Here is a 15,977-nt window from a genome sequence, read left to right on the forward strand (position 1 = left end):
CCTATGAACCAGAAGGTCAAGGTTAGATTCCCAGTCAGGGCACATGCCCAGATTGTGGGCTCAACCCCCAGTGTGGGGCGTGCAGGAGGCAACTGATCAATGATTCTCTCTCATCACTGATGTTTCTATCTCTCTCTCCCTCTTCCTTCCTCTCTGAAATCAATAAAAATGTATTTTTAAAAAATAGCAGAAGAGGCTCCCAAGTAACTAAGGAGGACAAGAATGATTGGATTGTTTTTCTTGTTGCTTCAATATCTAATATTTACCCATTATCATCCACAACAGATGAAACTGTATACCTTTAAATAGACATGACATTACAAAATAAGGAATATGAGCAAGGGAGTACAAGAGCACTAGTTGTTTATCACTAAAGCATTTTAATAGCTCATGTTTTTTTTTGTTTGTTTAATCCTCAACCAAGGATATGTTTTTATTGATTTTACAGAAGAAGGGAGAGAGAGAGAGACAGAGGAACATTAATGTGAGAGACAAACATTGATCAGCTGCCTCCCGTACACGCCCCTGACCAGGGATTAAACCCACAACCTTTTGGTACACAGGATGATGCTCCAACTAACTCAGCCACCGGTCAGAGCAATAGCTTATATTCTTGGCCGGGAGTAGTAGTACCAACTCTTAATTTAAGGATAATTCATTAATTTTCTCAATACACATTAAGGGCCTATTGTATCCCAGACACTGAATTTCACAGTGAGAATACAGTACTGAGTAAATAAACCCAGTCGTTGCTCTCATGATGCTTTTAGTCTACGGAGAGAAAGACAAGGAACAAGTCTTGAGTGCCCTTTGTGACGGATGCTATGAAGGGAATGTACAGAGGGCAATAATAGAGAATACCTTAGTTGTCATGGAAAGCCTCAGCCTATTTAACAACTCCCTGAAGGATGAGAAGTCATCCATGAGACGAGCAGAGGACAATCATTCCAAACAGGAAGTGGCACATGTGAAGGCTTTAATGTGGAGGGACTTGGAGCTGTTCTGAGAGCTGAAAGGCGGCCAGTGTAGGTGAAGTATGGTGAGGGATGGGAGGGGGACACACGAGGTTAGGGAGGGAAGGAGGAACCAAGTCATGCAGAGCCTTGGAAGCCACAGTAAGGAGCTGGAACATTATTACAAAAACGGCAAGGTTTTAAAAAATACATTGATTTTAGAAAGAGGAAGGGAGAAGGATAGAGAGAAACATCGATGAGAGAGAAAAACTGATTGGCTGTCTCCTACACACTGCCTACTGGAGATTGAGTCCAAAACCTGGGCATGTGCCCTGACCAGGAATCAAACCGTGACCTTTTGGTTGATGGGCCAATGCTCAACCACTGAGTCACACCAGCCAGGCCAAAAAATTGCAAATTTTAAAATACAAAAGCATCATGGCCTTACTTATGTTTTAAAAACATTACTTGGGCTGCTACACAGAGAAAAACATCAAAGTGAAGAAGCCACGGTAACTGTCCTAAGCAAGAGATGATGATGACTTTGACTAATATAATAGCCAGAGACATGACATTTTTATACAGTAAAAATGACAGGAGTCCCCCAAAAGACAAGAAATGGTATGACTTATTTACAGATCAGATGAGGGGATGGAGGGGAGGGGGAGCTCAGTAAGACTGAGGAAAGAGTTAACGGAGTTAGGGAGGGAATCAGTTCAATATTATACATGTTAAGTTTGAGAGGCCTGTGGAACATCCAAGTGGAGATATAAGCTAAGCAGTTGATATACAAAGTCTAGAGCTCGGAGGAGAGGTCTGTGCTTTCCATATATGCATTAAATTTGTACTTAGTATATTCTGGTTTTTGAAATACATATTCAGTCATGCATACCCTTCTAGATTTCTCTTGATTTTGAGAAAACTTGAATGAGACAATAAAACATGACAATTTTTAATCTATCAAATGCCTTTTTTAAGGGGAGGGGTCAACTGTAGAATTAATGTTATTTAAAAGTAGAGTGTTCTTGAATAGCTAAGATAACACAGAGGGTTACTTAAAGGAACATTTCAAACAGGGGCGAGGGTAAATAACTGGAGTAAAACACAAGTGTGAAACTGTCTCCAGCAGCTCCCAGCTGTAATTTTCTCATAAAACAAACCCTGTTTTAGAATCACAGAGGAGTTGATAATTTTACATCTCCCTCCAATTTTCCCGATTGCTTTTTTTGCAGGTATCTCTTTCATAAAGGCATTTGACAATGCCTTTTTTTTTTTTTTGTAACATAGAAACACTGTAGTTCTTGGGAAAGCTGTAACTCAATGAATGACAACACTGATGAAAGCAAAAACTTTACCCAACACACGTAAACAATGAGGTTTTTCATAGTCAAAGAATATTTGTTGGTAAAGCTCACTTTACAAAAGAGAAGTATCATTATACTTTCACTTTGTTCCCTCTAACTTTGTACCTGCTATAATGTTACTTACAGATCTGGGCTGCCCTGAGAATCTCCGGTTATAATCACTAATATCTTGAAGCAATGATACAACATCCTGAGACTGGTCATTTTCACCAAATACTGGTAGCAGTAAAGTTACCTATAATATTACAGAAAAAAAAGTTATACCTTTCTGCAGCATTCGTGTTTTTGTTTGTTTTCATTTTGTGTTATTCAGTAAAATGAGAGAAACTTTTGAATTTATATTTCACTCATTTCCTTTAATAAAGGCAACACAGGGCAGGAAAGTAAGATTACTGCCTCCTATAAAATCCAGTGCAAAATTAATTTGAACATCTATAAAATAAAACGGGCACCTTATCCAAACACTGGTTCTAATATTTTCCAGTCCAGACTAGGAAAAAAGTCAGTAGTTCTCTACAGTTGAAGATGTAAGAATGATGAGAAAACATTCAGGAGCCAAGTGACATAAAATATATATATCACTTGGAGAGAGAAAAACAGGGGATCTCTTCTTTGATTAAAATCATGATTCCTTATCCTCACTGGTATTTGAAATATCTTTGAATATTACCAACCATAATACAGGGATTAACTTAGTGCAAGGACGTTCTCAAACACCTAGCCCTACTGCAATAAAAAAAGTTCCTTCTTGTTACTGTTATATAACATAGTACATTTAACCCATTTTCCTTCATGGTAGAGGTGAGGATACACAAATATCCCAGGACCACATTTGGGTAATCTGAAGATGTAGACCGTGAAAACCCCGATAGAAATGGTTGCTGTACAATGACAGGTTTGAATCATCTAGCTGTTGTTGGTTGTTTATTTTTCTTCAGAGAGAGGGAGAGAGAAAAAAACATCGACCTGTTGCCTCTCATATGTGCCCCAACCAGGGACCGAACTGCAACCTGGGTATGTGCCCCAACTGGGAATTGAACCCACAACCTTTCAGGGTACGGGATGATTCTCCAACCGAGCCACACTGGCCAAGGCCAGCTGTTGTTTCTGTTCTTCCTCTGTTCAGTTGTAAAACCTGGGCTTCCCAGTACCCACATACTCTCCAACGGCTGAACAAAGGAGTGACTAACAGCAGGCAGTAGAAGGAAGAGCACGTACTGTTATCTCTTCACGAATTTGTCAAGTGCATTCTTTAAATAAATATTAATTGAGCACCTTATTGTGGGCACTGTGCTAAGTGCTTGATATAAAAAAAAAAAATTTAAAAAAATGAAGACATGGCCTTGCCCATTGGTGATCACAATCCCCAAGATAGAAGGGGAAGCAGACCTGTTCAACAGCCTATTCTAAGGCACTGTGGTAGGTGTTATAGTGGTGCTTGAGAAAGTAAGAACTTCTCCCTGCAGTGTCCAGAGACCTTGAAACTTAAGCTAGCCCTTGAAACACAGGCAGGACCATGCATGTGTTAGTGTATGCATTCACGGAGGGAAGTGGTGCGCATGTTCTAGCCAGAGGCATCAGCCTATGCATTATTATTTCCAGGGAAACAGCAAGTGAAGCAGGTATCTGCCACCTGTCTTGCCTCCAGGATGAATTACTCTATAGTTAGAAATCCAAAAGCTATTATATTGAAACAACTTTATCTCCATCTTTCTAGCCCCTAGCCAATTTATGGGTGGGCCAAAGGATACCACCTGATAATTTCTATATACCCTGCGAAAAGCTGCGGGTGGTGGAACTAATTCTTTAACACAGGACCTAGGGCCTGGTCTCAGTGTGGCTGGCAGATAGTTAAAGATGATGAAAGGTGGTAGTGCAAATAAGTTTCAGTGTTGATTGCTTTGTGTCAGATATAAAATCATCCAGAGAGGCAGTATAAAAACAACCAAAAGATTTTCCACCTGACCATATGATAAAGAGTCAAATGTGAAAGAGACAGAATTTGGGAATGTAGAAGGAAGAAGGAAAGAAGAGAAAGCCCTGAACCTCCCCCTACACCAAAGATGAAGGCAGTAATGGAGAGCAGTAGAATTAGGACAAAGGCTGAAAGGTATACGGGAGTGGGCAAAGGTTTACAGTTGTGAGTATGTGAGACATTGAGTTTATTCTTGTATTATTATTTTTTAATTATTGTATTACTTTCCATATGAACAACTGTAAATCTACTTTTGCCCCCCCATATATGCGCGCATGCGCGTGTGTGTAACATGTATACCATATGGTTTTACTTAAACTCCAAAAATCAGATAAAACTAAATAATCTTAGAGATTATGCTAAGATAATAAAACCAAGAAAATCAAGGAAATGCTTATGATAAAAGTGAAACAGAAGTTGCCTATAGGAGAGGAAGAAGGGGTGAAGATTTGGGAGGTATCATGAGGAGGTTTCTGGGGCTGTTGGCCAATTTCTGTTTCTTCACCTGAGTGATGATGACTCAAGAGTTGCTTTGTGATAATTCAATGAGCTGTACTTCTTTGTTTAGTGTGTTTTTTCTGTATGTCTGTCATATTTTACAAAAAATTTTTGAAAAATCGTCACCTCTCATATCATTTTGTTTTATTTTTTGGTCTCTGTGGGTTTGTGTCTTTATATAACATCCTTTAAACCGGGCGAGTGTGGCTCAGTGGTTGAGTGTGAACCTATGAAATAAGAGGTGCTGATTCAATTCCCGGTCAGGGCACATACCCAGGTTGCAGGCTTGATCCCTGGTGGGGGCATGCAGGAGGCACCCGACTGATGTTTCTATCTCTCTCCCTCTCCTTTCCTCTCTCTCTAAACATAAAAAAATATATATTAAAAAATATATCCTTTACTGATGTTTTAGTGAGGTTATAAGAGGGAGCAAAAGTAAATATATATATCTAATTTGACATCTTTACTTGGAAACTATCCTTTTTAGGACTTTATTTTACATACTAGAAGACTTCCTAGGGAGATGCTGTCTTTTTACATATTCATAACTCATTATACGTAAGGTGTATATTTTTATTTTAAATGAAAAATAAAATAAAAAGGAAATTATGAAAAACTATATACAACTGAGAGAATGTCTTATTTTGGTATATATTCTTTTATGATTAGATAAGCTTTTTTTGCGTATCTTTTTTTAAAATTCTTTATTGTTTAAAGTGTTACATATAGTATTACATATGTCTCCTTTTCCCATTGACCTCTCATGGGCCACCCCAACCCCCCAGCACATGCCCTAACTCCCCTAGTGTCTGTGTCCACTGGTTATGCTTATATGCATGCATACAAGTCCTTTGGTTGATCTCTTACCCCTCCCCCCCTCCCCCAGCCTTCCCTCTGAAGTTTGACGGTCTGTTCGATGCATCTCTGTCTCTGGACTATTTTGCTATATTTACTAATTAAAAGAAACTAAGAATTTCAGTTTCTCAGAATTCTCAGTATATTGCTTTTCCCAGTTTGTCAAAGAAACAGAGAAAATCTGGCAATCCCATCTGTGCTGACATTTCAGTCTTCAATACATGTTTATGAAAACTTACTGCCTCCCTCCTGAGGTAGCTCTAGACTAACAATAACAGTCAAATCTGTTCTGGATAATTCAATGTGGTTATGTTTCCAAAAAAAAAAAAAAAGTTAAAAAATTATTCATTATTTAAAGCTATCTGGACCCTTACTGGAGAAGGACAGATTAAAAATAAGTTAAAAAGGAAATACCATTTTTTTTCCATAAGAAATATGAAGGATATTTGCTTAAGCCTGATTAGCTAGTTCAGCTATTACTTTGCTGGTATTATAACAAAGACTTTCTAGGCACTTACCATTTGTTTTTCCTACAACTGAAGAATTTCAAAGGGATAACCTTTTTTTGAGGTGTCTTAAAGACATAAAAATAATGGAATAACATCATAGAAGCTTTGGATAAAGGAAATTCTAAGAATATCAAAATAATTCAGAATTCAGATACAGAAACTACAGAGATTTACAAAATGAACTAGCATTAATGATGCTTTCTGGATACAAACATTACCGTTTGCCTACAAATTGGACAGCTGATTGCCCCAAGCCAAGAACCGTATCTCCAGTATGCAATAATGCAGGTACCTAAGGGGGGAAAAAATTAATAGTGATGTTTGAAATACCTAAAATATTTGAACAGTGTCATCTTATTTTAAATTTTTTTTTTTTTACTTCATCCAACATCTCTTCAGGCAAATTCAAATCTAATAACAATTCCCAGCTATTAAAAAACATTTTTTAAAGTATATTTTTATTCATTTCAGAGAGGAAGGGAAAGGGGGAGAGAGATAAAAACATCAACAATGAGAAGGAATCACTGATCAGCTGCCTCCTGCATGCCCCCCACTGGGGACCGAGCCCACAACCCGGGCATGTGCCCTTGACCAGGAATCGAACCGAGACCTCCTGGTTCATAGGTCGATGCTCAACCACTGAGCCATGCTGGCCCGGCTAAACAACATTTTTATTTAAAATACCAGTTAAGATATAGGTATTTTTAAACAAGAGCAAGCATGCATTAATTGCTTCAATGCTTTGAGGCTTATTAGAAAATATTGCATTTCCTATGTAAAATAAATAAAACAATGATTAAACATCATTGTATAAATTACACCAAAAAAATCAGCCTAAATTTTCTGTTCAAAATTTCATATATACTAGTATGTTACAAAAACACAATTCTTACTTTTTTATGAGTTTTGAAAGTCAAGTTACTTAAGTATTAATAACGGTAATTAAGTAGTGTGAAAAAGGAACAAAATTATACAGATTACATGCTTTCTGCTCTAATAAAGTTTATAATCCAGTTCAGTAATTGAATCCACTTTTGTACTGGATGAGTTTGATTTTTTTGTTTGAAGGTGTTTGTGGGTAGCAAAACAGCTAAACACAGTCCAAGGGAAGACCTCAGAAAGCAGAAGCACTAAATTTTAGACCAGTAACAATGAAGAAGAAATATTTTAAAATATTTTCTGATGTTTAAGGGTCTGATTCATTTTCCTTTCTGCAGGACACCCGTTTCTCAGACCATCCAGGTTCCACTGTGAATCTGAACTAAGTGCTTCATGTCTCCCTCCTCCCTCCAGGGTTTTCTCTGTATTCTTACTCTTGCCTTGGCAACATAGCTTAGCCTCCTGTGTTCCTTATTCTGATTCTTCCAGATCAAATAAATGTCCAGAATTTAGAAGAAGCAATGACAATCAAAGTGAGGAGACCAAGGTGACATAGTTAATTCAATCAGAGGGTATGTAAATATTTAACTGTGTAATATTAATTTTAAGTACAAAAGGAGTATAGAGAGGGAGAACTTTCTGGGATGTGCTAAAGAGTAACCTGCAAAGGAGAAAGACTTGAACTTTGTAGGATAGCAAAAATTTAGACGGGCAAAAATCAGGAGGGAGGATGCTTCAGGTTTTATGAATAGCAAGAGCAATCACCAGAAGAAGAAATGGATGGAAGAGGAGACGGGTGAGCAAACCACTGGGCTAAGCAAAAGCTGTACAAATTGGACATTTCAGTGACTGTGGGGAAAAACTGGTTTGACAATTTAAAGATGAATTTAAAAGCTAACCAATCTTTTATCTGATATTTTCCCCCTACTCTCGAGAGTACTGTGTTAGATAATATTAAGTACTTTGAGTAATCTAACTTCATATTGAAACTATATTAAAGCAAAACTTATTATAAATCTGTTAGTATTATTATTACCATTTATAATAATGCCTTAGATTTATCTCCTCCTTCTAACTCAAAAAGTTCAATGTGTTTTGACACATGAACTTATGTTTTTTTCATTTTTTTAATTTATTTTAGGGAGAAAGGGAGAGAGAAACATCAATGTGAAAAAGAAACATCAATCGGCCACCTCCCACATGTATCCCAACGGGGTGGAGGTGGGTGGAATCCGCCACCCTGGCATGTGCCCTGACCAAGAATCAAACCCTCCACCCTTTGGTGCACAGGACAATGCTCCAACCACCCTGGCCCGGGCTGAACTTATTTAATCCCACATCTCTTTTCCACAAATTGAGGTGTAGGTGTCCTTGTTTTGCAAATTATATAACAGCCACTTGCCTGTACTGAGAAACTACGGTCCAGTAAATTAAACACTTCAGTTCATACACATCTGCTATGACATGCTTGATGTGTTTCCTTTTTCTCAACTTTCCCCTTCTTTAAGAAGAGAGATCCACCTAAATAGGATGTGGGAGAGATGGCTCAATTATTTTAATCTGGGTCACAATCTCTCTAAATTAGTTTATTTGTAAAATGGGAATAAGACCTTCTAAGACTGCTGGAGAATTAAATAAAATAATGATGACTACAATGGCAAGTAAGGTAAAATCTGCTGCTGCATCATTTCTAACTCCCTGTAAAGGGACAGAACTAGTTCCATATATAGGAACTAAGCTAAAGTGCTCTTGATGGTATCAGTATACTTGAACTATACTATTCAAAGAAACACATTTCTGTTTATTGAGAAGTAGAATAACTAGTTTTCTTAACCTTTGAACTTACAGACAGTAAATAAAAGTGTCTAACAAGTAGAGCAAGATATCAGAGGCAATCTACCCTATTACCTCAGACCCAAAGGTAAAACCAAGAACACAATACAGCCATCTTTCAATTGACTGGGTTATCCACTCAATGAATTACTTAAGCCTGGATTGGCAAACAGAGTTCACCTTGCCTGCCAAACCTCAGTGATTCCTAACACTTGCCTGGAGTACTGTGTTAGAGGATGGTGGAGTCCATACCCAGACTCAGAAAAAGTGTCCAACTGATTAGGAATATCTACCAGAGATTTGAGAGTGGGGGGAAGTATCTGCTTTCTCTGATGGCCATTTAATTCTGCCTATCTGATCTTTCATTATTTTGCTCCTCATTAGCATTTCCAACAGATAATTATAATTTGTTAGCTGCTTAGGCAAAAACCTTAGAAAGGAAGCTGGAATTACTGGATGAGGCAATACTGGCGTTGGTCAGTACTTACTAAATTAGCACCAGGTACGGGAAATCCCGCAGTACCTGGTGTGGGTTTCAAATGCGTATGTCATCCCAACAACATCAACAGTAACACTATTACCTAAGAATTCTATATAATGAATCTTAAACAAAAGTAATTTGTAAGGCCATTGTATGCTACATTTTAAATTAGTCTTTATATGGAAATTGTGTGCATTTTGGGAGCAATTAGAACCCTATCTTGAATATAGCTGTTCAAACAAAGAATTACTACAATGAAAAATCAGATAAGTCTTAAGTAGAGAGTAGTTGTATAAGCCACCAATCAGAGTAGAATTGAGCTAGAGTTTGAAGTTAGACGTACATTGAAAACTACCTCTGTCCCTTAGCAGCTAGATTTACCTGTTGTAAAATTTCTTAACACCTCTGAGCCTTGGTTTTGTGGGGTTAGATGAACTGAAATATGTTAACTGTCATGTAATAACTGACTCTCCCCAACCTCATATGACCATAACAAGCAATGACTATATGGCATCTCATTCTTCTCTATGAAATCTTTCTGGAGGGTAGAAAGCACCTCTTACTGATACTAAGTAAGTGTGAAATCAACATTGCCTTTTTGTCCCACTACATGCTCTAGGTTTCTCATTCTCCATCACCAAACCTCTTGAGGTCAAGAAAGAGAGGCTAAGGCCCTAACCGGTTTGGCTCAGTGGATAGTGCGACGGCCTGGGGACTGAAGGGTCCCAGGTTCGATTCTGGTCAAGGGCATATACCTTGGTTGTGGTCACATCCCCAGTAGGGGGTGTGCAGGAGGCAGCTGATCGATGTTTCTCTCTCATCGATGTTTCTAACTCTTTATCCCTCTCCTTTCCTCTCTGTAAAAAATCAATAAAATATATTTTTTAAAATTGAATCTCCCTTAAATGAAACACAAACTTTATAAAAAAAAAAAAAAGAGGCTAAGAACTGACTGTATTGACTCAGAGTAAAAAATAGTAGAGCTAAGAGAAGGTCTTGGGCAGGGTCCTTGAGAGAAGAACCATCCTGCCTTGGGAAAGATGGATAATAAATAAAACCCTAAAAAGTGATGAACAATTGGTCAGTCAATCCATCCTGGTATGGATATACCTAAATTACTATTCAAAGAAACATATTTCTGTTTATTGAGAAGTTGAATAACTAGTTTTTTACATCTTTGAATGCAGAGACACTAAGTAAAAGTGGCTGAGAATTAGGGCAGGATATCTGGAGCCATCCACATATGAGTCTTGGTCCAAAGAGTCACTAAGGACAGCACTGTTTGCTTACCACAAAAGAGATGTCCACAGTTTGTTTCCACAGGGAAGGAGGCTTGATGTAAACAGACTGGACAGTACATGTCAGTGTAAAACTGCTGGCGAGCAGCAGCAGGTGCATCCTGAGGAGAAAGTGTGTATACATTCATACACGAAACACAGGCTTTTCAAAGCTAGCTTTACGTTCAGCTACACTTAAGAATATAGCCAATACCGTGTGGTCCTCATCAAACTTGAGATTTGCAATAGTTTAAGGTTTAATAAAGTTAAATTATTTTCTTAACTTTGCTGAAGAAATATTTAAAGTTGTAAATATTGTTGTTTTATTTATAAACAGCATGGTCTCTACCTTCTCTCCTGAGCACAGTTTAAAAATAAAAACCTAGGATAACTCAGGAGTTTCTCTTTTACTCCCTTAGAGTGAGTAACACAAGGCTGAGCTAACCCATAAATGAAGGATAGCAAATGCCAGACTGCTTCCAAAGTATTAGCTTTTTTTCATTTTTAATATTTTTTTCATTCATACATTCCTGACCAGTGTTTAGCTACTTAATTTAGCCAAGGTCACACCTTGAAGTTATAGTCTTTTATGTCATTTTTAATGGTGCAAAAAAGAAAAACATACAGCACTTAATGTTCTCCCCCCCTACCTTTTCTCTTATTATTCTTTGGGAATGGATGAAAAACCAGTTACCAGTGCTGTCCAACAGAACTTTATGCAATAACGGAAATTTATTTGTGCTGTCCAGTATGGTAACCACTTGCTACAAATGGCTATTGAGTACTTGAAATATGGCTAATGTGACTAAAGTAGTGAATTTTTAATTAATATTAGTTAATGTAAAATTAAATAGCCATGTGTGGCTAGTGCCTACAATGTGGGACAGCACAGTATAGGATAAGTCACTAGCTTTATTCTAATTATTCTAATCAAGCTATGGAAGGTATGAGGTACATGCCTAGGACAGTGGTAAAAAAACAAACCTGGAAGATCCCCCTCAGTCTGGGACTCCTGTATATCTAGATCTAGTCATGTAACCCTAGTGTGAATTTAAGGAAATCTTAGAGATCTAATATGTTAAATGAGAATAAATGTTGCCTCTCTTATGTTTGAAGATTAAATAAGCATAATATGTGAAATCATTTTGTGGCTTACTAAACACTATCCCAGCATGAATTACTGATAACAACAGCTCTGGAATAGAGTACTACTAACATGCTTAAACTATTTTTGCATCAATTAATTTAAGTTCTAAGAAGCAGGATTCTTGTGTGTTAAGTTCAGAATTGAATTCCCAATTCCTAGAACACTGTCTGGCATATAGTGGATTGTCAATAAATATTTGTTGAATGGATAATCAATAAAACCCTCGTTGGAATTAAAGTTTGCGTGGTGGGTAGGAAATCAATTTTTAAATTTTGTTTTTTGATATGAGCTATCTCAGCATGAAGGTGTATAATATCCTACTTAATCCAGCCTTCATAAAATATGTTACATTTCTGGGTCATAGAGAGTTCATCTGGTTAGAAACAAAGACAGGGCAGATGAGAAAAGTTTTCTTATTTTGCCTAACTAGTTTTCTTAACTTTGACTGCTGAAGAAAAAGAAAAAAAGCCCTCTTTATAGTCATTGAGAAATGTATGTTAGAAAGAATAGTTTTTACATTACATTTCGCTAAAGCCAATTAGACAGTGATTCTTTCCTCACAAATAAATAAAAGGAAAACTGCTGTCTTTTAAGAAAGTTAAAAAAATATGAAAGCACCTGAATAGATTAATACTAGTCATTTTTCTAATCTGAAACTATACAATCAATAGAATAATTTAAGGTCTTAAAGCAGGAAGAAGCCTATGTTTCCAAAAAGTAATTTATTAATATTTCATCACAATATCATACACAAAGGGAGTAATAACGTCTACTTCTTGCATAAATGCACATATTTACATAAACAGTACCTGTTCTGTTTGAAGTTGTTCCCGAAGCACCCTTATTAGTTCTTGGTTTTCTGGGTGAATGTTTTGATGTGCATTTCTGTTGAATAAAATACAATAAACTTTGAATATAAAATACTGTCAGATGATTCAGTTTTCTTTGTGGGTCTAATTTTTGACCTAGAATACTGGTAACTAAAATGTAAATGATAGTGGACAACTGTACTTCACTTCCAGAACTGAACACTCCAGGCTATTCTGAGATCACTGATTATTGGCCCATTTCAGGTTTAACTGGCAAATGATGAAATCCAAAGACCTAGTACCTTGGATTTAATGTAATCACAGACTTACAAATAATAAAAGAACAATGAACACATTTAATTCTTTTGTACAATTCCTTCAAAATAAGCAGCTATGTAAATCTATGTATTATTATGCATTTGAACACTTTTCCATATCTAACAAAGTCCTTCTCCCAACTTTTTAACCTATGGTGACGTGGGGGACAGAGAAATCAAAAGCTAAAATTATAGCCCGGCCAACGTGGCTCAGTAGTTGAGTGCCCACCTATGAACCAGGAGGTCCCAGGTTTGATTCCCCTGCAGGGCATGTGCCCAAGTTGTGGGCTCGATCTCAGTGCGAAGCGTGCAGGAGGCAGCTGATCAATGATTCTCTGTCATTATTGATGTTTATCTCTCTCTCCCTCTCCCTTCCTCTCTGAAACCAATACAAATAATATTAAAAAACAACTAAAATTATATAATGTAGAAATGCCAAAAGCTAACATACCACTAATATCTTAACATTAAAAATTAAGCTGGATACTCAAAGGCAATATAATAGTGACTGATATAATAGGATGGGATAAGACAAGTAAGTATTGAAAAATAAAAGTACTTAGGTTAGCAGGTTGGGGGTGAAGATTCATATCTGAATTATGGCTTAATTTCATTTGACTGTAAAAGTTTTTCCTAAACTAAAACCTCTTTATTTTTTTTATAAATATATTTTATTGATTTTTTACAGAGAGGAAGGGAGAGAGACAGAGAGTTAGAAACATCGATGAGAGAGAAACATCGATTAGCTGCCTCCTGCACATCTCCTACTGGGGATGTGCCCGCAACCCTGGTACATGCCCTTGACCGGAATCGAACCTGGGACCTTTCAGTCCGCAGGCTGACGCTCTATCCACTGAGCCAAACCGGTTTCGGTCTAAAACCTCTTTAACAGCAATATTTTAAGTCCACACAATCCTGGTGTTACTCTATAGAGGAGCTTTTATTCTCTGGGTGAACCAATATCCAACAGCAATAAGAATTCTAAATTAATATTCCAATGGGATAAGGAAAATTAAAGAAATCCATTCTATGATTATTCAATTTTTAGTAAAAAAATTCAAATTTGCCAAAACCGGTTTGGCTCAGTGGATAGAGCGTCGGCCTGCGGACTAAAGGGTCCCAGGTTCGATTCCGGTCAAGGGCATGTACCTGGGTTGCGGGCACATCCCCAGTGGGGGATGTGAGGGAGGCAGCTGATCGATGTTTCTCTCTCATCGATGTTTCTGACTCTCTGTCTCTCTCCATTCCTCTCTGTGGAAAATCAATAAAGTATATTAAAAAAAAAAAAATTCAAATTTAGCCCTAGCTGGTTTGGCTCAGTCAATAGAGCATCAGCCTGCGGACTGAAGGGTCCTGGGTTCGATTTCGGTCAAGGGCACATGCCTGGGTTACGGGCTCGATCCTTAATAGGGGGCGTGCAGAAGGCAGCCAATCAATGATTCTCTCTCATCACTGATATTACTACCTCTCCCTCTCCCTTCCTCTCTGAAATCAATAAAAATATTTGAAAAAAAATTTCAAATTTTAGAAAAGAAAGCTGATTAAACATACCCATCATTTCAGAGAAGACATAAAAACAATTTAAAGTCAAATGTCTAAATGTAATGGAACTCCAGTTAACCCTTGATTATGCGGACCTTGATTTAACAGACTTTGGATTTAATGGACAAAATTTCCGGTCCTTATGTAGTATGTGAAAATGAACACATTGTTAATTTTAAAACGCATTTTACCAAGATTTACTTATAATTAAATTAACAGGTTGTTGTTGTTGTTGTTGTTGTTGTTATTCACTGGTTTTATTGTGGTTTTTTGGGGTAATTTTTGAATAATTTTTTTCTCTATTGATTAAGGTATTACATATGTGTCCTTATCCCCTCATTGCCCCCCTAACCCCCCAATTCATGCCCTTACCCCTCTGGTGTCTGTGTCCATTGGTTAGGCTTATATGCATGCATACAAGTCCCTTGGTTGATCTCTCCCCCTTACCCCTACCCTTTTTAAACAAATTTTAGCAAATGGGCCATATGTTGCAAAAAACACTAGCAATTTCACTGACATACATAAATATTACATATCTACAACTATAGTCTACATATTTAAATCCAAGAAGCATTGCTGGTAAACAATGTTTGGCAAACGATTAGCAGGGGATCACACTACATCGCTCACAGTTCTGTTGTCGGGTTGGCTGACTTTCTGCAGCAGTCTTAATGCACACGAGCCACCGTTCAGACGTGCACTGAGCCACGCCCCAACCGTGTGCATTTGTTTACTCCAGATGACTGGTGAATGCATGCATTTATTACACCTATTCAGTATAAACTTAAAACCACCGTAATATAGAAAACTATTCTGTGAAATTAAACTTTCCATATATACTTAATTTTAATTACACAAACATGTCTACCTAAGTAAAAACAGGCAAACTGATTTGTCAATTTTTAAACATACACATTCAGAAAACCTACTTTATTATGTAACAGCCTTTCAGCTTTAACAGACACCACCTCGCCCGAATTAGTCCGTAATATCGAGGTTTATCTCCATGTGTTAACATTTAAATTTCTAGTTTCTTAATAGTCTCTATGTATTGGTATATAGCAGCAGTTTTCAAAATTTTTCATTTCATGGCACACATAAATTAATTACTAAAATTCTGCAGCACACCAAAAAATATTGTATTTTTTGCCAATCTGACAAAAAAAAAGGAATAATTTTGATTCCTTCAAACGGAATGGCTAATGTTGTGTTGATTGCTATCATTTTTTTATTTCACAATCTAAGGGAAGAGAGGTCAGTGTCCCTGAGTAAATAGTCAGGTATTCCATGTTTTAAAAATTCTTGCGGCACACTGATTGAAAATCGCTGGTATATAGACATCTGACATCTTTAAGTATTATTTCTGATTCTATAACAATAACTTTAATTCTAACCTAAAGTCCCAAAATACCATAAAACGAGTTTTTCTTTTTGCCTTAGTTTTATATTTAAACACTGAAAATATTTTGTATTTATTATATCACCTATAAGTTGATAGATTCAATTATGAAAATTACATTTTCAAACAGTGATACTCC

At 37.0% G+C, this 15,977-nt stretch overlaps 1 protein-coding gene across 2 annotated transcripts in view; it reads right to left on the minus strand.

Moving 5' to 3' along the window:
* The window catches only part of RNF170 (ring finger protein 170), a 29,238-nt gene that overhangs the window by 3,756 nt on the left and 9,505 nt on the right, over positions 1 to 15,977 (minus strand). For both annotated transcript variants that reach the window (XM_036299253.1, XM_036299252.1), the window contains exons 3-6: positions 12,581 to 12,656; positions 10,638 to 10,746; positions 6,373 to 6,446; positions 2,442 to 2,552 (exon numbers count right to left, since the gene is read on the minus strand). In XM_036299253.1, coding sequence (XP_036155146.1) covers positions 2,442 to 2,552; positions 6,373 to 6,446; positions 10,638 to 10,707 — 255 coding nt within the window. In that variant the 5' untranslated portion in view covers positions 10,708 to 10,746; positions 12,581 to 12,656. The remainder of the gene's footprint in view (positions 1 to 2,441; positions 2,553 to 6,372; positions 6,447 to 10,637; positions 10,747 to 12,580; positions 12,657 to 15,977) is intronic.

The sequence above is a fragment of the Myotis myotis genome, unplaced genomic scaffold (genome assembly GCF_014108235.1).
Source record: "Myotis myotis isolate mMyoMyo1 unplaced genomic scaffold, mMyoMyo1.p scaffold_m19_p_3, whole genome shotgun sequence".
In the NCBI taxonomy this organism is placed as follows: Eukaryota; Metazoa; Chordata; class Mammalia; order Chiroptera; family Vespertilionidae; genus Myotis; species Myotis myotis.